The sequence below is a fragment of the Pan paniscus genome, chromosome 9 (genome assembly GCF_029289425.2).
Source record: "Pan paniscus chromosome 9, NHGRI_mPanPan1-v2.0_pri, whole genome shotgun sequence".
Classification (NCBI taxonomy): domain Eukaryota; kingdom Metazoa; phylum Chordata; class Mammalia; order Primates; family Hominidae; genus Pan; species Pan paniscus.
Genome location: NC_073258.2, coordinates 109,433,786 through 109,459,752, shown reverse-complemented (window position 1 = coordinate 109,459,752; position 25,967 = coordinate 109,433,786). Strand labels below are relative to the sequence as shown.

At 37.9% G+C, this 25,967-nt stretch overlaps 1 protein-coding gene across 1 annotated transcript in view; it reads right to left on the bottom strand.

Annotated features, from left to right (window-relative positions):
- Positions 1 to 25,967, bottom strand: part of DDX10 (DEAD-box helicase 10) — a 276,613-nt gene that overhangs the window by 225,017 nt on the left and 25,629 nt on the right. Inside the window, exons 8-11 of the mRNA XM_008953727.4 lie at positions 25,798 to 25,960; positions 24,234 to 24,318; positions 10,980 to 11,078; positions 1,818 to 1,905 (exon numbers count right to left, since the gene is read on the bottom strand). Of these exons, the coding sequence (XP_008951975.4) occupies positions 1,818 to 1,905; positions 10,980 to 11,078; positions 24,234 to 24,318; positions 25,798 to 25,960 (435 nt within the window). The remainder of the gene's footprint in view (positions 1 to 1,817; positions 1,906 to 10,979; positions 11,079 to 24,233; positions 24,319 to 25,797; positions 25,961 to 25,967) is intronic.

The following is a 25,967-nucleotide window of genomic DNA, read 5'->3' as shown; positions in this document are numbered from 1 at the left end:
GATTAGGTAACAACGCATGTAAAACAGTTTTGTCATAACTAAGTACCTGGCACACAGTAAGCACTTAAATTTTAGCCTCATCATTAATGTTATTCTAAGCACACCAATGATAATTTGCTAAAATATAAAATAAGTTAGCAAAAAATTCAAGATCTCTTCTTTATATAAAACTTACTTCTGGCTGGGCGTGGTGGTTCACGCTTGTAATACCAGCACTTTGGGAGGCCAAGGCAAGCGGATCACTTGAGGCCAGGAGTTTTGAGACCAGCCTGGCCAACATGGTGAAACCCTATCTCTACTAAAAATACAAAAAATTGGCCGGGTGTGGTGGCGCATGCCTGTAATCCCAGCTACTCGGGAGGCTGAGGCAGGAGAATCACCTGAACCTGGGAGGTGGAGGTTGCGATGAGCCAAGATCACACCATTGCACTCCAGCCTGGACAATAAAAGCGAAACTGCGTATCAAAAACAAACAAACAAAAAAACTTACTTCTTTGCCAGGAATAAGTTTCAAAACCATCACATAAAACCCTAACTATTGAATGTTTTTCTGCTCAGGCTACCCTATCGACTTAGGGTGACCTTTCTATAACCCTTCTTTATATTCTTCCTCCCACCTCATCTATCTGCTGAAATAGAATCCAGCCTCTGAGTCCCTACTCTCTGGCTCATTGCTGATATGCTATGGGAGATGCAAAGATCTTGTAAATGCAATAAATGGCAATAAAGGACAGGTGAAAATGATAAGAACTCAAATATCTGTTAATTCAAAGATTAGAAAGATTGGAAAGCATAATGAAAAATAATTTCACATCTTTTACCGAAGAATCTACTGTGGAATATTCTAAAAACTTTAAAAAAAAAAGTTTAACTAAAATAGATTTCTCACCACAAGTATGTGAGGTAATACCTATGCTAGTTAGCTTCATTTAGCAATTACACAATGTATATTTGTTTCAAAACATGTTACATACCAGAAATATAATTTATCAATTAAGAAAAATAAAACTAAATATTGACTTCTTTATGTATTTGCTAATCAAGATCTTTAAGTCCAGAAAAGTAATCAGGAAACATTAAGTCATAAACGTAAGTTAAAATCTCATTCCTAAAGATAATTTGGCTGCAGTTCTATGCTTTCTAGAAATTTAATCTAATGTAGGAGGATATTAATCTCACAGTCAAGAAAGTACAATCAGGAGTTATAGCAATTTTACAAAAGAAATAAAAACTTAATAATGTTATCAAGTATTAGAAATCAGGCCACTGTGCATCCAAAAAATCACATTTGAGAGGATTTTCCATGTCTTTGACAAAACTTACGATGATTTTTCCCAATCCATATATATAAAAAATATTTTTCAAAATTTTAAAGAATAAGCTAGACTGGCCAGGCATAGTGGCTCACGCCTGTAATCCCAGAACTTTTGGAGGCCGAGGCAGTTCACCTGAGCTCAGGAGTTCGAGACCACTCTGGGCAACATGGAGAAAACCCTGTCTCTACTACAATACAAAAAAATTAGCCAGGTGTGATAGTGGCGCACACCTGTAGTCCCAGCTACTCGGGAGGCTGAGGCACAAGAATCACTTGAGCCTGGGAGACAGAGGTTGTAGTGAGCTGAGATCATGCCACTGCACTCCAGCTAGGGCTACAGAGTGAGACTCCATCTCAAAAAAAAAATAAGCTAGACTTATCTGTCAGCAAATTACACTGCTTGAATATCTGAAGCATAAACATGCAACCTAGAAGTAGCAGAAAATGATAAACTTTGCTGTTTTTCCAGTCAATGAAAGTATCCAATTGAAAAATGACTTACCCTTTGAGCTCTTTCTTTTAAATCTTGATCTTGAGCTAAAATAGATTCCAATTTTTTCTGGACATCTATAAGTTTTTCTGGATTGATTCTTTGTAACAAAAAGATAAAGGTTAAAATAAGATATCTCAAATTTGGAGACTAAAATTAGTAAGCAGCATTTTCCTATTTTCCTCAGTATTTTTAAATGTATAACTATTTCTCATCTATGAATCAGATTAGACGGAAATTAAACTAGACATAAGTTTGACACTCTTACCTACTATGAATAACACAGGAGAAAGAAATGACACATCAGACACTTTCTCCAAACATCCCATGCTGAGTGAAATACTTGGATTAACACCACAGTTAGCATTGGCTACTTAACTCAACAGATAGAAAGTAGTCTCCCATGAGAGATCCATTCTATATGAAATGGAATAAATTAAATCTAATTTTTTTTAAGAGGTCTCACCACGCTCCCTCAGTGAGGCTGGAGTGTAGTGGTGCAATCATAGCTCACTGTAACCTTGAACCCCTGGACTCAAGTGACCCTCCCCCATCTCAGCTTCTCAAGTAGCTAGGACTACAGGCTTGCACCAACATGCCCAGCTAGTCTGTTGTTTGCTTTTTCTTTTGCAGAGACACAGTCTCACTGTTTTGCCCAGGCTGGTCTGGAACTCCTGGCCTCAAGCAATCCTTCTGCCTTGGATTCCCAAAGTGCTGAGTTACAGGTGTGAGCCACCATGCCTAGCCCTAATGTCAGTTTTATAAATGTTTCTGTTTCAGTCAAATATCATAATATCAATTTCAAGTAATAAACAAGTAGCCAAAGACTGTAGTGATTTCCTTATTTAGAAATTAGGCATACTATAACAGAGATGATATCTAACTCTGCCCAGATAAGCTACAGGGAAAGAAAAAAAAATTTTAAAGAGGTCTAGGCTTCACAAAAGAGACCTCATTGTTTCTCTGATTTTAGGCTGAACCACGTTGTTTCTGCAAAGCCAGAATGGTGATAGGTGGTGGTAGGTGAGATTGTTTTTACTTATTTTTATTATAAAAAATTTCAAAATATACAAAAGAAAAGTTAGAGACTTTCACTCAGCCTCAACAATTACCAAGTCACAGCCAGTTTTGTCTCTTCTACATCCTCAACTCTCCTCCCCAAATCTAACCACTCTCCAAATTATTTTTAGGCAAATCAAGCCAGGGTGTTTCAACAGCGCCAATACAAGTAAGATTCTGATGGATCCCACTGATGCTGAATGTACACATCCTTAGTGACAGGACAGCACAACTCTCTGAAATGGATAGACAACCCCAAAAGTAATTCCATCCAAGAGATTTAATTCTTTCAATCATCAGTGCTTCCTGAAGTTAACAAGTTCTCCATCTCATGTTCTCCACTAATAGTCTTCAGAAAAAGCCGTTTAAGACTTTAAAAAAAAAAAAAAAAAGAGTCAGACTTCTGATATCCAGTTCCCTATGGATGGAGCTTGTAAGTCATCACTCCATCATAACAATAAGTAAAAAGCTGAACTTTGAGATTAAGATTGGAAAAAAAAATGTTTAACTCTTCTTTTATCCATGATAAAGATGGACGACACAGGACAAACCACAGTCCCCAACACAGGAAAGAGAGAGGTGAGTACAGGGATCACAGCTTACTTGAGCTGAGTCATGAGCAGAAACAACTGGGGGAGGCAGTGCCTGGGTGAGAGACCCTCAACTGTAATTGATAAAACCTGCTGGAGCCTCAATGTGGACAAGTCTGAAAAATAAAAACTCCAGGAGGACCCATTCATAGGGCAGCCCCACACTCATGAGTTTTACTCCAGGAGCTCAACCAAGTTCTCACAGTAAATATCAGAAAAATTCCCTCATGCTTTCAGCAAAACAAGGGGAAAATGAACCATTTTGAAATATGCCTGAGCACTCTGTTCTTAACTAGTTTCTCCTGAGGGTGGGCCTTGTTGATGAGAGTCAAGCCTCCTAGGGTTTTATCTGAGCCTAACTGACCTGAGGGGAGGGAAATGCCCAACTCTAGCCATCCTTTCCCACTTAAGTTGGGGTGATGGGAAGGCAGAGACTGAAAAGAATTTGTAAAGTTCACAGTCCGGAGGCATAGGCTCACAAAAAGACTGAGACCTACTATAGGTCTTAAGAATGCTTTCCCCACAGCCCCCACCCTCTCACACCTTACCACCACAGCACTAACATCACTAAAGGCCTATTTACAGCAATTCTTTTTATAATACGTGGTACATCATATCTATCATGAAAAAAATTACAAGACATACTAAAAGCAAAAAACATAATTTGAAGAGACAGAGCAAGCATCATAACCAGACATGGCAGGGATGTTGGAAGTATTAGGCCAGAAATGTAATTTAAACTAACAGTGACTCATATGCTAGGGATTCTAATAGATAAAACAGGCAGCATGCACAGATGAGCAACATAATAAGATGGAAATCCTAAGAAAGAACCGAAAAGAAATGCGAGAGAACAAAAAGAACTGCAACACAAATTACTAATACCTTTGATGGGTTTATTACTAGATTGGACACAACTGAGGGAAGAATCTCTGAACTTGATAAAAACCTCCAAACCTGACTGAAAACAACACAACAGAACTTCAAGGACTATGGAACAACTACAAAAAGTGAACATACACATGATGGGAATATCAGAAAGAGAACAGAAACAGAAGCAATGCTTCAAACAGTAATGACTCAGAATTTCCCCCAAACTCATGTCAGACACCAAACCACAGATCCAAGAGCTCAGAAAGCTCCAAGCAGGACAAATGCCCAAGCGAGAGGGAGAGAGAGAAAAAGACAAACTGAGACTATACCTAGGCATATCACTGTCAAACTACAGAAAATTAAATATTTTTTTAATCCTGAAAGAAGTGGACAGGGGGCACCTCATTTATAGAGGAACAAAGACAGGAATTATACCTGATTTCTCAGACACCATGCAAGCAAGGAGAGAGTGAAATGAAATATTCAAAGTGTGGAGAGAGAAAAACCACCAGCCTGGAACTCTGTATCCAACAAAATTATCCTTCAAAAGTGAAAGAGAAACACCTTTTCAGACAAACAAAAATTGACAACTTATTGCCAGTAGAATTGCCTTGCAAAATATGTTTAAAAGTTCTTTAGAGAGAAAAAAAAATAACGTAAGTGAGAAACTCAGATCTTCATAACAAAGGAAGAGCACATCAAAGGAATAAATGATGGTAAAATAAAATTTTTCTTATTCTTAATCTAAGTTTTTTCAAATTAATAGCCCCAGCGTGTTTAATTATGTATGTTTATGTATATATCTTATGTATATACACTTATGTATGCTTTACATAAGTGAAATGAATGACATCAATGATATAAGGGACAGGAGGGAGAAATCAGAATTACGTTATAAGGTACTCACACTACCTGTGAAGTGCTGTAGTATTATGTCATTATTTCAAAATGGGCTTGGATTACTTGTAAACGTATATTGCAAAAACATTACAGCAATCACCAAAAAAAGTGAAAAAGAAAAAAAAAACTGGTATGCTAAGGAGAGAAAACAGTCATAAAATGCTCAGAATCACAAGAGGCAGAAAGAGAGGAGACAAAAGTAAGAATAACGGGCAACTAACAAAAAACAGTAATGAATACATTAGATATTCATCCAACTATATCAATAATCACTTTCAACATCAATAGCCTAAATGCATCAATTAAAAGAGATGTTGTCAGAGTGGATCAAAAAACAAGACCCAACTGTATGTTGTCTACAATAAACCAACTTTCAATATAAAGACACATAAATTAATAAAAGTGGTTTGATAAAAAATATATCATGCTAACACTAATCAAAAGAAAGCAAAAACAGCTATACTAATGTCAGACAGAGCAGACTTCCAAGCAATAAACTTATCAGGGATAAATGGCATGACATAATGATAAAGAAGTCAATTCTCCAAAAAGGCAACATTCCTTAACATATAGGCTCCTAACAATACAGCATCAAACTACGTGAGGCAAATACTGATAGAACTGCAACCAGAAAGATGAATCCACTGTTATAATTAGAGACTTCAACACCCTACTATCAGGAATAGACAAATCCAGCAGGCAGAAAGTCAGTAAGAACATAGTTGAACTCAACAATACCATCAATCAACTGGACACAACAGCCATCTAGAGACTACTTTATCCAACAACATAATACACATCTTCTCAAGCTCACATGGAACATTCACCAAAATAAAACACATTCTGGGCCATAAAACACATCTTAACAAAATTAAAATAATATAAATCATACAATATCTGCTTTCAGACCACAACGGAATTAAACTTTCAGACCACAATGGAATTAAACTAGAAATAACGGAGGCCAGGCACGATGGCTCACACCTGTAATCTCAGTACTTTGGGAGACCGAGGAGGGCAGATCACCTGGGGTCGGGAGTTCAAAACCAGCCTGGCCAACATGGCAAAACCCCATGTCTACTAAAAATACAAAAATTAGCCAGGCATGGCTGCACGTGTCTGTAATCCCAGCTACTCAGGAGGCTGAGGCAGGAGAATCGCTTGAACCCAGGAGGTGGAGGTTGTAGTGAGCCGAGATCATGCCACTGCACTCCAGCCTGGGCGACAGATCAAAACTCTGTCATAACATAACATAGAAATAGCAGAAAGGTAACTGGAAAATTCTAAAATACATGGAGATTAAACACACCTCTAAATAACACAAGTCAAAACAAAATCAAAATACTTTAAAATTTCTCTTGAATTAAATAAAAATGAAAATAACTTAGCAAACTTTGTGGAATGCAACAAAAGCAGTACTTAGAGGGAAATTTATAGCACTGAATGCATATACAGTCATGGGCCACATAATGATGTGTCAGTCAGTGATGGACTGCATATACAACAGTGGTCTCATAAGACTGTAATGACAGCCAGAAGCAATGGCTCACACCTGTAATTCTAGCACTTTGGGAGGCCAAGGCAGGAGGACTGCTTGAGCTCAGGAGTTCAAGATCTGCCTCAGCAACATAGTGAGACCTTGTCTCTACTAACAATAAAACAAATTAACCAGGCATGGTGGCGCAGGCTACTCGGGAGGATCACTCAGGCCTAGGAGACTGAGGCTGCAGTGTGCTAGTGGAGCTGAAAAATTTCTATCACCTAGTGATGTCGCAGCCATCATAACACTATAGGGCAATACATTACTCATGTGTTTACAGTGATGCTGGTGTAGGCAAACACACTGCACTGCCAGTTAGGCACTTACAGTTAGGTATGGTACATAATACTTGAAAATGATAAACAACTATTACTGATTTATTCACCATACTTTTTATTTTACAGTATTTTCCTTCTACTTATAAAAACACCCTCAGGCAGGTCCTTCAGGAAGTATTGCAGAAGGAGGCATTGTTATCATAAATGATGACAGCTCCATGCGTGTTACTGCCCCTGAAGGCCTTCTAGTGGGACGATGTGAAAATGAAAGACAGTGATATTAATGATCCTGACCCTGTGTAGGCCTAGGCTCCATTTAAAAAAAAAAAAGTTTTAAGAAAAACAAATATTTTTAACCAAAAAAAGCTTGTAAAGATATAAAGAAAATATTTTTGTGTAGCTGTATAATGTGGGTTTTAAGCTAAGTGTAATTACAAAAGAATCAAGAAGCTAAAAGTTTATAAAACAAAAAAAGTTACAGCAAGCTAAGGTTAGTTACTGAAGAAAAAAAGTTTAGTGTAGCCTACGTGTACAGTGTTTACCAAGTCTACACTTGTATACAGTAATGTGCTAACTCTTCACATTCACGCACCACTCAATGACACCCAGAGCAACTTCCAGTCCTGCAAGCACTGTGGTAAGTGCCCTATGCAGGTATGCTTTTTATCTTTTATACTGTATTTTTACTGTGCCTTTTCTATGTTTAGACATGCTTAGATACACAAATACCTACCATTGTGTTCAATTGCCCACAGTATTCAGTGTATAGCATGTACAGTATTCATGCTGTAAAGGTTTGTAGCCTAAATGCAATAGGCTACACCATATAGCCTAAAATTAATGATCCATTGCTCAAACTTATTCCCATCATTAAGCAACATATGACTGTATTAGAAAGAAAGTACCTAAAAATCAATCATCTACAGTTCCAACTTGGGAAACAGAAAAGGGGTAAATTAAATCAAAAGCAAGCAGAAGAAATAAGAACTAGAGTAGAAATGACTGAAATTGAAAACAGGAAATCAATAGGGGGGGAAAAATTAAACCAAGAGCTGGTTCTTTGAAAAAAAATAAACAACTAAAAAAAGTCATAAGCCTATAACCATACTAAGAAAACAAAAGGATACAAGTTATTATTAGAAATGAAAGAAGGAATATCATTACAAATCCCATGGACATAAAAAGAATAAAAAGATTATGAACACCTCTATGCCCACATATTTGATAACCTAGATGAAATGGACCAATTCCTTGAATGACAAAATCTGCCAAACTCTTACAAGAAATAAACACTCTCAATAGGCTACTATCTATTAAAGAAATTGAATCAATAATTCATAACCTTCCAAAACAGAAATCACCAAGCCCAGATGGGCTCGCCCATAAATTCTACCAAACATTTAAGAAAGAAATGCCAATTTCCTATAATCTCTTTCAGGAGACAGAGTCAGAGGGAATACTTCCTAACTCATTCTATGAGGCCACTACAGGGGAGAAAAAACTACAGACCAATATCACTCATAATGATAGATGCAAGTCCTCAACAAATACAAAAAACCTACTGCTAATATCATACTTCATGGTGAGAAACTGGAAGCTCTCCTGCTAAGATCAGGAAAAAAGCAATGATGTCCCCTCTCACCACTGCTGTCCAACATCATTCTAGAAGTCCTAATTAATGCAATAAGACAAGAAAAGGAAATAAAAGGCATACCGATTGGGAAAGAAATAAAACTGGCTTTGTTCACAGATCCATGATCATCTATATAGGAAATCGAAAAGAATGGACAAAGAAACTTCTAGACTAATAAGCAATCATAGCAAGACTACAAGACTGAAGATTAATATACAAAAGTTAATCACTTTCCTGTTTTTATCACAAATGAAAAAGGGAACATCACCACAAATCCCACAGACATCAAAAGGATAAAAAGACTACTATGAACAAATTTGGGAGGCCAAGGCAGGCAGATTGCTTGAGGCCAGGAGTTCGAGACCAGCCTGGCCAACATGGCAAGACCCCATCTCTACTAAAAATACAAAATTTAGCCAGGCATGGTGGCACATGCCTGTAATTCTAGCTTCTTGGGAGGCTGAGGCATGAGAATTGCCTGAACCCAGGAGGTAGAGGTTCCAGTGAGCCAAGATTGCAAGACTGCACTCTAGCCTGAACGACAGAGCAAGACTCTGTCTCAAAAAAAAAAAAAAGAATACTATGAACACCAATTTACCAGCAATAAATAAATGGAATTTGAAACTAAAAACAATACCATTTACATTATTAGCACTCCCAAAAATGAAACATTTAGGTATAAATCTAACAAAATATTAGCACATTGAATCCAACAAGGTATAAAAATCATTATACATCATAACCAAGTGAGATTTATCCCAGGAATGCAAGGCTGGTTTAACATTCCAAAAAAAAAAGACCTTAATGTACTCCATCACATCACCAGGCTAAAAAAGAAAAAAAAAAATCACATGATCTCATCAGATTTTTAAAAAAAATTTTTTTTTAACAAAATCCAATATCCACTCATGATCTTTTTTTTTTTTTTAACTCAGTAAACTAGGAATAGAGGACAATTTCCTCACCTTGATAAAGAATATCTACAAATGCTGGCAAGAATGTGGAGCAACAGGAACTCTCATTAATTGCTGGCAGGAATTCAAAATGGTGTAGCCACTTTGGAAGACAGTTTGGCAGCTTCTTACAAAATGAAACATATTCTTACCTTCTGGCCCAGCAATCAAGCTCCTTGGTAATATTTATCCAAAGGAGTTGAAAACTTAGGTCTACACAAAAACCTTCACATGGATGTTTATAGCAGCTTTACTAATAACTGCCAAAGCTTGGAAGCAATTAAGATGTCCTTCAGACCTTTGAAAGCTGAACGTTAATCCAACATCCACTAGTTATAAGACTTAAGTAGGATTAAGGGAACTGCTGAGAAGAATCTAATTGTAGCTTTTTGGTTTTAATATTACTGATGTGGTTTTACATATTTTTATTAAGGGAATGAAAAGATCTTTTCTCTTCTTGATCTATCTTTAACCCTCTATTTAGTAATCTATAAATGACATTCTTTATATAGCACCTTACTCTCCCTGACCCCTCAGAATTCAGACAACTTACTAGCCTTTATGGCAATGTGGTTATTTGCATAAAATCAATACAAATCTGTCCTTTTTATAACCAGACTATAGCTGGTTATATAAACAAGGTCAAAACAAAACTAACAAAAAAATCTCCTTCAGTAGGTGAACAAAAACTGTTGCGTCCAGACAATGAAATGTTATTCAGTACTAAAAGGAAATGTACTATGAAGCCATGAAAAGACATGGAGGAAACTTAAATGTATACTACTAAGTGAAAGAAGCCAATATGAAAAGGCTAGGTACCATATAATTCCAACTATAATATATGACATTCTGGAAAGAAAACTATGGAGACAGTAAAAAGATCAGTAGTTGTCAGAGGTTCAGGGGGAGGGGAGGGGAATAAATAGGCAGAGCACAGGATTTTTAGAGCAGTGAAAACTGCCATATGATATTAAAATGGTAGGTATGCATCATTACACATTTGTGCAAGCACACAGAATGGACACCACCAAGAATGAACCCTAGTGTAAACTATGGACATTGGTGAATAACATCAACATAGGTTCATCAATTGTAGCAGATGTATTCTGGTGGGGGACGTTGATAATGGCAGAGGCTGTGCATGTTTGGGGAATGGGGTATATGAGAAATCTATCTTCCTCTCAATTTTCCTGTGAACCTAAAACTGTTCTAAAAAGAGCCTTTTTATAAAAGTCAAACCAGGCACTTGAATAAATTAGGGGAAGGAGCGAATTAGGTGCACATAATTAAGCAAACAATTTCATGCCCTCATTTTCCTAAAAACATAAAGACAACAAGTAGCTCTTACTTGATTTCCTTCACAGGTACTTTCTTCTGAAGAAGCTGCTGCACCATAGCTTTTTCTGAGGGTAGCAAAATTAACAAAGCTTCACCATCCTCTTTGTACCTAAACAAAAAGAAACAAAATCTTTAACACATTAATGCAATCTGCATTTTACATTTTAACAGAGTGATGCATAGGTAAACATGGAAACCATTTTTGTCTAACCATTAAATGTCAGAGACCGGCTTTTAATCTCTGATAACAGAAAACTAGGGCTCTGAACACCTCATATCATTTTCATCACTAGTTATCATTCCCAGTGACTTTTAGGCTGTTCCACAGATGATGATCTAAATTCTAAGAAAGAAATCAATTAAAGAGATTTTCTTAAGTAGCTCTCTACCCATATACCAAGGAGACAATTTCTCACTCAAGCCACTAGAGGATCATAATAAAGTTAATCTTTGAATAAATACAGCACCCAATATATACTTTTTAAAAAGAAAAAATCAATTCCTCTTCCTGGGGATTTTATTTACACCTTGGAAGTAAAATTGTTCAGAAGCATTAGTTATAAGAAATAGATCTGTTCGGCCGGGTGCGGTGGCTCATGCATGTAATTCCAGCACTTTGGGAGGCCGAGGCGGGTGGATAACCCGAGGTCAGGAGTTTGAGATCAGTGTGGCCAACGTGGTGAAACCCTGTCTCTACTAAAAATGCAAAAATTAGCTGGGCATGGTGGCGGGTGCCTGTAATCCCAGCTACTAGGGAGGCTGAGGTAGGAGAATTGCTTGAACCCAGGAGATGGAGGTTGCAGTGAGCTGAGATCACGCCACTGCACTCCAGCCTGGGCAACAGAGCAAGACTCTGTCTCAAAAAAAAAAAGAAAAAAAGAAAGAAAGAAAGAAATAGAACTGTTCAAGTAAAATGCTTGCCTCCAATCCATGTTACTTCTCTTCCCTCACCTAGTAAAATCTTATTTCCTGCTGCATCTTCAGAAATTTGTACTGACATGGGCCATAAGACATCCTGTAGTTACTAAGCTTCTTGTGCTACTTGCATACAGATTTTCCCAATACCTTAATGTCAGCCATTACATACAAGCAGTAAAACAGAGAACACAATTGGATACTTAGAGAAATTTTTTAAATAAAAAGAAGAAAAAATCTCAAAGCACTCTCACCAGGATTCATACTATAAAATGTGAGAAGCAAATAAACTTTTTACTGAGAAACTTTGTGATGGGTGGGCATGAACTGTAAAGAACATAAAGAAACAGAAGATGAAAATCCCTGTCTCCAGTGATCTAATGTTCCTGTTAACTAGAAAAAACAAACACACAAGTAAAACAGTCAAGAGAACAGTCACAAAACAGTAAATAAGTAGGTGCTAAAGGACAACCATGGGCAATAAACACCAACTCAGAAAGGAAAAGAGGCCACTCAGGGTTAGCCAGAGAAAAACAAAAACATGTCATAGAATATGAAATGAAATTTCAGGTGGGCCTTGAAGATGGAAAAGAAATACAAGTTTAAAGCTGTCCCCCTAGGCAGTATTAGACTAAACCATCGATGCAGCCAGAAGTCATTAGCATCTAAAGTAGTGAAGAGAATAAGGTACTACAAAGGAGGAGAATGGCATGAACAAGGGAGTGGAAGCCAGAAAATACAAGGAAAATGTATTAAAGAGTGAATAAGAAAAAGAGAAATTCCACTGAAGCCAGCGTACACAAACAGCAGGAAAGATTGCTAGAAAGGTACATTAGAGCCTGCTTTTAGAGGCCCCAGAACGTCTCTGCATACAGAGATTGAGTACCACCAATATGTAAGTAGAATTTTATCATCAAATGCTGGAAGGAAAAACTGGCTTTGACATACTGAGAGGTGGCACTGCCTGGAGAAACCAACATCTAAACTAAGACCTAAATAATAATTAGGAATTTGTCCAACATTAGGGGAAGGGATATAGATGGGGTAGTCGAGTTTTCCATGGGATAAGGCACCATTTGAGAGTCCAGTGGATACTTTCATCTTCTTCACACCTACTTGTTTTTTCTAGTCAATAGACAGGGGACAGAGGGAGGCTGAACATACAATTTACTACTTTCACCAATTATCTGTTTTAGAACTGAAATACTAATACCAAATACCTTCCTCATAGTATTTTAACACAAAATAATATGCCTCAAAGATCTTCATCTTCGTTCACTAACAAAATTATGAATTTAAAGCAGACCCCTAAGCAGTATGGGACCAAACCATGTATGAAGGCAGCATTTACTAGCACATGAAGCAGTGAGGTGACACACTGAGCAGACAAGATAATGGAGAGATGTCATAACTTCTGAAGCTCTCACACTCCACCAAGGAAAGATTGCAGGTCCAAAGAGGACAGGAATCAGTTAATGCTGACTCCTAAGCAGTACACTTCCAAAATGCCCTTGAGGCAGCCAGACTCTTGAGGTTAAGCGAATTACCTTCAGAAGTAGAAAGGCTTATTCTGTTTGGAACCATAAGGACAGAGGAGAACAGTGGGCTGAGGGCTAGGCAACAGTCAATCCTTTTAATACTCTATATTCAAGTTCATAGATGGCAAGATGAAATAAATAGGCCCACAAATCTACATAGGGCAAGAACTTTGGCAAAGAGTAAGAGAACCTAGGAGACCAAAAAGGCATTCACTCAATGTTCTCTCATGTTCCAACTGACTCCTAGAAAGGAATAATAAGGCTAGTCACACCTCTGTCCATCTCATCTACTCATTCCCAGGGAGCACCTGGGAGGATGAGTCAGGACTAAAGTCACAAAGAGCCCATGATCAAACCTTTTAAAGCCACAGCTAACAGAATATATATAGAAGGCTACACAAGGTTAAGACAAATAGCAACAGTGGAATTTTAGAAGAAAAAGACTCCCAATGGAAAATGGAAAATGCCCAAAGTCAAATCCATAAGGCAAGCACCCATTAAAAAGATCACTGGCCATTTTACCTATTTTACATTACACACATCTTTTCCCTAAAACATAAACCACAAGTTATCTCCCACATGCTAATACCAAAAGTTCCCCAGTAAGCTTTTATTCTAGAATAAAAGCACTTTTTAAAAGAAGGCATAAGAACATTTCACTTTTTTAAAAAATGCTTGCAAGAACAAAGTCTATTTACCCATGAGCAAGCTTTTAGATTTCAAAAGCAATATTCAAGGCCCAAGGCTAAACATATAAGAAATAAGTGTTCTTCAAAAGATCTACACTTTAGGCCAAGCGCAGTGGCTCAGGCCTGTAATCCCAGCACTTTGGGAGGCCGAGGCAGGTGGATCATGAGGTCAAGAGATCGAGACCATCCTGGCCAACATGGTGAAACCTTGTCTCTACTAAAAATACAAAACTTAGCTGGGAGTGGTGGCACACGGCTGTAGTCCCAGCTACTCCAGAGGCCAAGGCAGGAGAATTGTTTGCACCTGGGAGGCAGAGGTTGCAGTGAGCAGAGATCGCGCCACTGCACTCCAGCCTGGAGACAGAGTGAGACTCCACCTCAAAAAAAAAAGATCTACACTTTAAAATTCTATATTTAGACACATTTGTTTTCAAAACATATTTATTTCAAATCGATAAATTGTATTTATCATGTACAACATGATGTCTTAGAGTATACACATTGTGTCTTAGTATACACACATTGTGGAATAGTTAAGTCTAGCTAATTAAAATATGCATTACCTCACAGAGTTATCATTTTTGTGGTGAGAACATTTAACATCCACTCTCAGCATTTTTCAAGAATACAATACAGTATTATTAACTAGTCATCATGATGAATTATTTTAACAGAGTCTAGCCACCCGATAAAAAGCATCTGAAACAAAATCTCATTTTTGCCATCAGTATCAATACTATATTTAATTTATGCAGCTCTTCCAAATTTATGAAAAACATTTTTTGTATTAATATATAAACTTGCAGATCTTAAAAGCAAGCAACCAGTAGGAAGTAGCAATACAAAATAGTATTTCTGAGAGCCCAAGAGGTTGGCCTAAAATCAGCTGGTTACTAATATCAGAGACTTTAAACTTCTAAATCCACCACTTTTTCAGTTATACCAGAATTGCCTCCAGAAACAAGAATACTCAACAGATTGGTCATGATTGTCTAGCTGATATCAGGAAGCTTATCTCCACATCCTGCAGCTCACTAGTATTTCTAGTTAAAATAGGAATCCAGTCCATTGGCTTGGGTGTACCAGTTAATTCTTCCACTGAAATAACCTTCAAACAAACTAGAGCCAGAGGCAGGAAAAAAGCCCTGCCATTCTAGCAATAATTTGCCTTCTACCCATGAGCCAATAATCTTTAACTACTCAAATTCAGATTCTCCAACCCATCAACTCCATTCTAGTTGGGTCTTTAATTGTCCCTTAAACTTTGCTCATTCATCCTTTCCACTATTGTCCTACCATGGTCTGTGATACGCTATTCACAACTGCCTAGCCACCCTCAGTTCTCTTAGCCTGGTTCTCCATGTTACAAGTTAGGTTACAAAAAGTTTATTTAGAACAATCCCATTTTTGTAACTAGAAAAAATATATACAGACATACACGAAGAAAACATTTCTAAGTGGTGGATTTTAGGTGATTTTAATTGTTTTGTCATTATTGTCTAGATAATCTGTACAGTGAGTAAGCATTATTTTTGTAATACAAGTTATTAAAAATAAGTTTTTTTAAAAAACTATGTTTTTAAGACCTATATCTTTTGTTTCACTCTTACCTTATTTAACATACATCCTAGTACTACCAATATCAGTATATTTCCTTATCTTGATTATTAAATTTGAGGGCATGTGTCATGTGTCATGTGTCCCTAAAACATGCACAACAAATATTTGTTGAGTGAACACTAGAAGCTGTTTCAGCAGATAAAACTCCAAACGTGGCCAGGCGCAGTGGTTCACGCCTGTAACCCCAGCACTTTGGGATCCAGGCGGGTGGATCACCTGAGGTCAGGAGTTTGAGACCAGCCTGGCCAACAAGGCAAAACCCCGTCTCTGCTAAAAGTACAAAAATTAGCCAGGTATGGTGGCGCACCCTGTAGTTCCAACTACTCAGGAGGCTGAGACAAGAGAATCACTTGAACCCGGGAGGCAGAGGTTGCAGTGAGCCAAGATCGCGCCACTGCACTCCACTCTGGGCGACAGAGTCACAGACACTCAGTCACAAAAAAAAAGAAAAAAAAAGAAAAAGAAGAAGAAGAAAGAAAAAACACCAGATTTAGAGTCAAAAGAACTGGGTTCCAGTCCTGTTGTACTATTAGCTATTAGCTGTATAACTTTAGATAAAATAAATCACTATTTACTACATTTTCTTATTTCTACATTATACAATTGACTGATTTATGTCCCTTTAGGATCTAAAACTCTACAACTCTGACTACTGATATGCTAGTCACTGCTCACAATACAATAATCAAGAAGTGGAGAAAGGGAGACATTTGTTGGTTACGCTCTACTATCGCACAGTCCTCTCTTTTTCCCGCCCTGTATCTCCTTCTATTCTCCCTATACCTCAGCCTTACCTATGACAACCATCCCCAAGATTTCATGTCACTGGGGGAGAACAGTGCAGTCTGTTATGCAGGTGCAGAAAGACAGCCATAAGGGATCTGATTCCAACTGTTCTGTTCCTCCTGCACAACATGGTACAAAGGAGAGCTTATTCCAAGAAAAAGGGTATCTCTGACTTATGGAATGTCTGACGATTCTATACTAGATTTAAAAAAGGAAAAAAGAACAGGTTTGGAAATATTCTGGGGAAAAGAAAGTCATCTGCACCTTAAGATCTCAAATAACAAACAGGTATACCATGTCAGGCCCAACAGTGACAAATGAAGTTCACTGTAAGTAATTAGAGAGAAACCAAGCTGGTTAATACATATTGCATGGAAAGCTTCTAGCACTGACTAAGAACAAGGATTTATGGGGTTCACAGAGAAAGGGTAGAAATCATTAAATTCTATCAACTTTGTCCCCTGAAAAGAATTAAAAAAAAAAAAAGGCTAAATTGTAACAGATTAAGAATAAAAAGAAACCGCAAATCAAAGTGGCACTGCTACTACCTAAAATTATACTTCCAGGAAATAAGAGTTAGATACAATTAACCCCATTTTACCAGAGAAGAAACTGAGGCTTAGAGAAGTTAAAGACTTGTCCAAGGGTACACGGTCATTAGGTGACAAAGTCAAATTCAAACCTAAGATTCCTGACTTTCTAAAGGCAGTGATGGAACAACTACAGGATGTCTATCTCTCATAGTCCAAAGAAAGAAAATGCATATACTAGTTCGTCTTCATGACCACAAATGTCAACAAATTTGAAGACATCTACCTTTCTTCTCCCAGTAACTGGCTCTCATGCATTCTAGAAGCCCTGCATGGGAGCTCCAGGGCTGCGCTATTAGATGTAATCCATTAGATGTAAACAGCTGGATCAGGGCACACTGGCAAGAATGAGTTCTAGAGTCAGAAAGATCTAAGCATAAATCCCAGGCCTGGTACTTACTAAACTGAGAAATCATCGACATAATCTACCTTAAAGTCTCTGAGAAAGAGTTTCCTAATATGAGAACCTCTTTCATGAGTTGTTCTATGGGCTAAATGAGTTTATTCATACAAATATTTATTGAGTTTGGGAAGCAAAAGGCTAAACCACAGTCCATTCGTTCTTTGTGTGGTACAGGGGTGGGAGGTAGGGAAGAGGATGCCCTGCGCTCCCTCCACCCCAATAAAAGTGATATGGTCAAATCTCCTAGAAAACATATTAATGACAGATCTCCAGGGAAACAAACATGGTTATTTGCTAGGTGAGAGTCCTCACCTATGAGAGACTTTTAATAGGATGCACCATGGTTGTTCACAATTTATGGATTTGAAAGTATGTTTCTCTGGTGGGCTCTGTAACCGAGTATACAAATAGTCCATCTATGCAAGTGTCCATCTAAGCCACACATTATTTAGAGTCTTCTATGTTAACCTGGGCCAGAGCATGCCCTAATTTGGCAAGAAAATAACCAGGGAGCTATAGTGGAGATCCCACACCTCTTCTTGTTTCACTTCTACCTCAGGATTGCTTTTATCCTTGAAATCAGTGGTAAAATTTGATGTTGGGTGTGGTGGGCAGCTTATAAAACAACTCCCAATAATCTGCACCTCCTGGTATTGACACCCTTGTGTAGTCCCCCTACAAGGAATAGAACTGACATGCAACCCCAGGATGTTACAGGAAAGATGGACTGTGACTTCCAAGTCTAGGTCATGAAAGACATTACTGCTTCATCTTTCTCTCCCTCAGCTGTCATTTGCCCTCTCTGATGAGGTCAGTTACCATGTTGTGGCTATCCTGTGAAGAAGACCACATGAAAAGGAACTGAGAGATGCCTCTGACCAACAGCAGAGGAGGAAATGAATCTGCAAACAACCATGTGAATAAATCTGAGAATGAATGCAACCCTAGTTGAACCTTAAAGTACCATCTGACACCTTGTGATAGACTGAGAGCCAGAGGACCCAGATGAACCACACTGGGTACCTGACCCACAGAAGCTACAAGATAAATGGTTATTGCAATAATAAATGGTTATTGCTTTAAACCACCAAGCCATGGGTCAATTTGTTACACAACAATAAATAATTAACATATTAGGATAATTAACATATTAGGTAAGATCTGATTCATGAGTCTGAATCACTATCTCAACTGTCTACTACATGTCAGGTCCTGTTCTAAGCACTTAGGGTACATCAATATACTAGACAAACATTGCTGCCTTTATGGAACTTACAATCAAGGTGAAAAGCAATGTAAAAATATACTAAGTAAATACTCTAGTATATTTGAAGGTGATAAAGGACTTTGGAGAAAGGAATGTCAAGCAGGGTTAAAAGGAGTGGTTGGGGAGGGTGAGGAAGACAGCCATGTGGATACTTGAGGAAAATGCATCCCAGCAGAAAAGAGACAGCACCAGTATAAAGGCCTGGCACATAAAAGAAACAGCAAGACCAGTACGGAGCATAGAGAACAAGGGGAGAATACTAGCAAACTGGGGGGAAACGGATGAATAGTTTAGGCCCAGGGGGTCATTGGCTTTCACTCTGAGTGAAATGGTATGCCATCAGAGGAGTGATATAATCCGACTTATGTTTTAGAAGGAACACTGTGCCTGCTGTATTGACTAGACAGGAGAATAAAGTGGGGGCACCCCTATTCCCAAGGGGTGCCTGGGAAACAGACTCCTAAGAAATACTCCCAAGGGTACCTGGGAAATAGACTCCTAAGAAATATCAGCCCTCCTTATCTACTCCTACAGCCATACTGGCTATACTCTCCCCCAGCTCCTCATTGCTTCCAGATGCAAAATAAATTTGCTGTGACCTTTTATGCAACCTTTAAATCATAGATACCAACAAAAGCAGGTCATGTAAAGAAGCATCAGCCACTATCTACGAGGAGCAGACTGCAGACCTTCACAAATGTAAGCTAAAGGAATTAAAGAAATCATTTTCACTAACAAAGATTGCTCCTATCTTATATCTAAGGTACACATGGTAAGCCTTGGAAAGTTAATGCTCATGAAAACTGTCTTTTTACTTTTATTATTTCAATTCACAAACCAATTAAAGACACTATTAAAAAATTCTCATTAGCTATTCCATAAAGTACCAGTATTCTCCCACAACCAGCCATGAACTCTTCAGAAGTTATTACAGATTTTAACTAGTGGCCATCTTCCTCTTTTCTAAGATCTAAGCTGCTGCCAGTGAGTGTGCAATGCTAAGGTTTGGCCTCTGCTGTCCCCTAGTGGAATCACATTCTGCTCCTTACAGAATTTCTGAGCGCCACAAAATGTAGCCAGGCACATAAGGCTAAATTAGAATACTGCTGAAATTATTTTATCTTCTACTATTCTGGGGAAAAAAAATAGTTATATATAAATGCCCATCTTCTACCCACAACCCTCCCCTACCCTCCCCAAATAAAAACATTTTTTAAAGTTGAGAATATCTGATGTCTATTTTCCATTCCCAAATATTTTCTACTTTCAACTGGACATTTTTATAAAAACTGAAAGAGCTTGGTTTTGTACCAAAAGAACTATAAGCCCTAAAGAGAACTGCTTTTTAAAGTGACAGAATGTATCACAGGATACAGCATTATAAAACTATATTCATATACCTGGCCTCACTTATCTCTAAAGGAGATCATTTTGTTAATAGGGGTGTGATGGTTAAGGAAAATACAGGGAAATTTCTCAACTGCTATAGATCAAAAGGAATTTAGAAAGGTAAAATTAATTAATACAGAATTAGGTACTTCAAGACAAAAGTACCCAAATCACTTTTTTAGCTAAAATATGGAAAGAAAAAAAGATTCCCCAAATCTTAGCTATTTTGCTAATGAATTTGTTTTCCTATATCGATATATTATAGTTCAATTCCAAAAGCAAACACTATCTGGCAACTTGGTCTTAATTACAGCCAAATACACAGGATTTTAATTAGATTCTAATTTCAATTTAGCCTTTATTCAATTCAATTATTCAGTCTCATGGCCCACAAAACTTTCTAATTATCTTTAAGCCCATTATTGGCAAGTTTTAAACTGCCAGGAAAAAAAAAAAAGCATTATATATGCTAAACCTTTCCACATACTATACACCTAAAATAGTCAAGTAAAAATATTTTTAATTGGTTACAAAAGGTCAAACAGGCTTGTGCTTTAAAAGTTAATGACCACACTAAAGTTACATTAAAACATTTTTTTCAGATTAGTATTCTCTCTCTTCAGACACAATAATGTGATGTTGTTCTAACTCCTCTTCATCTCCTCAGTCATTAAGACCCAATTTAATGTTCACCACGGCATGTTCAACTACATAAAATTTTCAACAACTTCTCTAGGAACCAAGAACCTTGAAATATTCCCCCCTCTAGAATCTTTTCCTGATTTATATTGACATGTCCAATAATCTTCATATAGGGAGAATTTTACTGCTAAATGTATTCTATTTAGGAATCAGTCTGCCCTGTCCCCATCAATACCACTGGCACATCTAAAAAGAAAATACATATCAAAATAATCACATTAAAGAATACACTATATTAAAGATATCGAAAAGGAAAAGAAAAAATAAAAATAAAAAGCACCTACACCCCTGGCCCAATGCACTTGTGAGATACCATATCCAACCCTGCCTATCCAGAGGCCCACAGGAGCACAGAATGCAGATATGTGCACAGGTACATGTAAAAATTTACACAACTACACATTTACTGAGGAGAATAACAGTGGAGAAGGTCATTCCACCAACCACCACTGATGACTTTCCAAAATACTCACTATGAATGACAATCAAAACAGGTACTCGCCGGGCACTGTGGCTCACACCTGTAATCCCAACACTTTGGGAGGCTGAGGCGGGCGGATCACTTGAGGTCAGGAGTTCAAGACCAACCTGGCCAACATGGTGAAACCCCATCTCTACTAAAAATACAAAAATTAGGCAGGTGTGGTGGCACGCGCCTATAGTCCCAGCTACTTGGGAAGCTGAGGCAGGAGAATCGCTTGAACCCGGGAGGCGGAGGTTGCAGTGAGCTGAGATTGTGCCACTGCACTCCAGACTGGGTGACAGAGTGACACTCTGTCTCAAAAAAAACAAAACAGAACAAAACAAAAACCATGTACTCAATACATTAAAGACCAGTGAGGCACCATCTACCCCCTCATAAAAATGGAGAACAGGCAACTATTCTACCCATGTCCCATTTTAGTTAGTTCCAAGAAGAAAGAAAGTTCTAAAAACAAGTTTGTCTAAATGTACAGTATCATATACAAAACCTAATCCTAACTGCATTGCTTGTTTAAAACTACATCATTAATTGCAATTAAAAGACTTATTTTTGAACCCACTAATTCATAAATCCTATTTTTAAATAGTCTTTCATTATTATACTGTTCTCTCCCTTCTTTCATGCTGGTCAAAAGAAGCACATTTAATTTGAGTGCATTTTTATTATAAACCATGTTTAAAGATGGCCCACAGGATAAACATGAATCAATCAAAAAAAACAAAAAAAAAACACTTAAACACTCATACATTCAAACATCTTATGAAAATTAAATAGAATTTTAAGAAGATCTATTTCTTGCTAGGCTATAAAAAGACATAAAAAACCTTCACTTCAGCTGAAACAAAAAGTGACCACATAAAAACAAAACCAAAAAAATTTTCTTCAAAGCTACCCAAAAAATATAAATGTATAGAAATCTAAAAGAACTAAACTCCAAGGGGACTTCCTAGGTAAGCAAGGGATAGCGTACACTTTCATACTTGGGGCCACTTGCTGAAGTGGACACAGGGCAGGTGGCAAAGCAAGCCTGCCAAACAGGACAGTCTGTGCTCGGGCCTAAAGATCCTGACATCCCTGGGAAAGTTTTGAGAAGAGTTTGTGGCATGAAATTGGAAGCAACCATTGGTCCAGTTAGACCAATCCTGGAATCCATATGATAAATACCCAATCATCCAGTTTTGATGAGAAAGAAAACAGAGCAAAAATGTAAAACTGAAGAAACAGTCCATCTGTGGCTAACCATAATCATAATCTAAAGATCATAATAAATTCCAATTCTTAAACACTACAAACATCAGCAAGACAAATGTACACTGAAACTTTATTCAGCTCTCTATTTTCTTAAGATCCATTTCTGGATGTGGAATTACTAAGACAAAAACAAGAACTGTAAGGTTGTTAATAAGTATTACCATATGCTATCCAGAAAAATGTTAACCATTTACAATTCCACCAAGAATGTATACCTCCCAGCTTTGCTGCTACAGCTTAACAGCAATGACAGATTGTGTAATCCTTTTTGATTCATTCAGATACCTTTCTATGCCACTTAATTCCAAATGACTGACTTTACTATGTTTTGTTTTGTTTTGTTTTGTTGTTTTTGAGACAGAGCATCACTCTGTCGCCCAGGCTGGAATGCAGTGGTGCGATCTCAGCTCACTGCAACCTCCGCCTCCCGGGTTCACGTGATTCTCCTGCCTCAGCCTCCCGAGGAGCTGAGACTACAGGCACACACCACCACTCCTGGCTGATTTTTTTGTATATGTAGTAGAGACAGGGTTTCACCATGTTGCTCAGGCTGGTCTTGAACTCCTGACCTCGTGATCCGCCCACCTCGGCCTCCCAAAGGGCTGGGATTACAGGCATGAGCCACCATGCCCAGCCTATTACATTCTTTTCTAGACAGTTCCTCATACCTCTTGAGCAAACATAGTATACTTTTGGGAGGAAGTGGGGAGTATAGGAAGAAGGAGAGATAGGGAGTGGTCTTCAGCAATGTCTCTATTTCCTGAACTAGGAAGAAAGGAAAAAGAGATATCTATGATTCCAAATCACTTAGCCTCTTATTAGCCTATACTTTAGAAGGTAAGAGCACAAGATCTAGACTAGATAAGCCAGACTGCCTGGGTTCAAATCCTGGCTCTGTGGATCTTTGAACAAATTGTTTAACTGCTCAAAGATTCAGTTTCCTCATCTGAAAATAGGGATTTAATAATACAGTAAGTAGTCCCCCCTCTATCTGTGGTTTCGCTTTCTGTGGTTTCAGTTACGCCCAGTCAACCAAGGCCCAAAAAATATTAAATATATTAAATGGAAAATTCCAGAAATAATTCATAAGTTTTAAATTGCTCACCCTTCTGAGTAGCCTGATAAAATGTCACACCATCCCACTGTGTCCTGCCCACAATGTGAATCATCCCTTTGTCCAGCATATGCACGCTTAAGACCCCACCCGCTTGTTACTTAGCTGTCTCAGTTACTAGACTGAAAAAACATAGCATAAATTGGGTTTGGTACTGAGATTTCAGGCATCCACTGGGACCTTGGAACATAACCCCTGAGGATAAGTGAGGACTACTGCAGTCCTAGACTTAACTGACAGGTCATTAGGATTCAATGAGATGACTTTCAATGAGCAGTTTTGCTGAAAAGTAAAGTACAAGAAAGTTTAAACAAACTAAAATAAGATTTTTATGGATTTTTTGCAGCACTAATCAAGTCTTAGCCATAATGATTTACAGTAGCTGTCAACTCACACCACAAAATGCCAAACCAGCACTCACTTACCTGAATTCCTTTCTCGTTTACCTGCAGTTGGGAAAGCATGCTTTGTTATTTGGATAGTAGCAAAAGAAAAGAAATTAGTCAGTACACCTACCTGGCAGTTCTACCTGCTCTGTGAATATATGTGTTGGCATCCTCAGGACAATCAAACTGAAGAACCCAATTCACGGCCGGGAAATCTACAGAGAAGGGATGTGAAGTTAAGAAACTGGTTGCAAGATCTGCCCTGCTGCACTATTTTTATCTTAAAATATTGCTTGCCAGGACTTTTCATCACATCAAACTGATGGATATCATCTATGAACTCTATTAAAAATAAAATTAATTGCATGAACCAAGAGATAGTAAACATTTCTCTTGACAAAATGAACTAAAATTAATGACTGTTTGAATATGAAGATTACTTCGTATCTGACACGGAAGAGACAGATTGCTTTGTGTCGGACAAACAGTGAAATACCCTAATATTTAATAACCTGAAAGCACCACTTCTAATGGGGACATGGACAAAGCTGGAAACCATCATTCTCAGCAAACTAATGGGAACAGAAACCCAAACACTGCATGTTCTCACTCATAAGTGGGAGTTGAAGAGTGGACACAGGCAGAGGAACATCACACACTGGGGCCTGTCTGGAGGTGGGGGACTAGGGGAGGGATAGCATTAGGAGAAATACCTAATGTAGATGACGGGTTGAAGGATGCAGCAAACCACCATGGCACATGTATACCTATGTAACAAACCTGCACAATCTGTACATATACCCCAGAACTTAAAGCATAATAAAAAATAAAGTAAAATAAAAACTAGTCAGGCATGGCGCATGCCTATAGTCCCAGCTGCTGGGGAAGCTGAGGTGGGAGTATCACTTGAGCCTGGTAGATCAAGGCTGTAGTGAGCTATGATCGTGCTACTGTACTCCAGCCTAAACTAATAAATATGGCATCTGAGATATGCTTTAGAGTACTCCAAGAGGGACAGGGGGAGGATTATGAAAAAGATCATTGTTAAAGCTGGGTATATGAGGGTAGATTAAACATATTCAGCTTCTGTTTATGCTTCAAATTTGCTATAATTAACAATACAATAAAATTAAGTGACTGAAGGATTCAAATTATCACCTATTTATTCTCACCCTTTGTTCCTAAGTCTAGTTTTCCTCTCTAGTTACGTCCATCCCCATCCCATTCCCACAAAGCCAGGAGTTGTATAATCAACAAAGCAGCTTTTTGAAAATAAATTTAACTACGTTAAATGTAGTTATTTATCAGATAAAAATTAGAGGGATGAAAACATGGACTTCACTGATTTTTCTTATTAAATGAGTTCAGTATCTATAAACAAGTTTCCAATTTTCAAAGAAATGGGAATTGTTTTCATATCTTTAAACTTTTAACCCCCCTTTGATTTTGTAGGTTCCTCAGGATTCTATGGAGTGATTATCATGAAATAGTAAAAAAGATGCAAATACTATGGAAATTTTCACTGATACATCCTTAATGTTAGTCAACTGCTACCAATTTACTACTTACTTTTCTCTTACAAAATAAGAAAAGAATCCCAAGTGTTTGAGTCTATCAGATTTCCCAAAATATACTTTATAAGCAAATTACATTTCACACGATCACAGAAATTTCATGATAGGAAGTTTTCTTACCCAGACCCCTGGCTGCAATATCAGTAGCAAAGAGTACTGCAGCTCTCTTACGGACAAACTCATTATAGACTTCCATTCTTCTCATTTGCTGCTGTCGACCATGGAGTGCAAGGATAGAAACACCAGGACGTAGCCGGCAAAACACTCGGTACAGATACTGGACCTGGGGC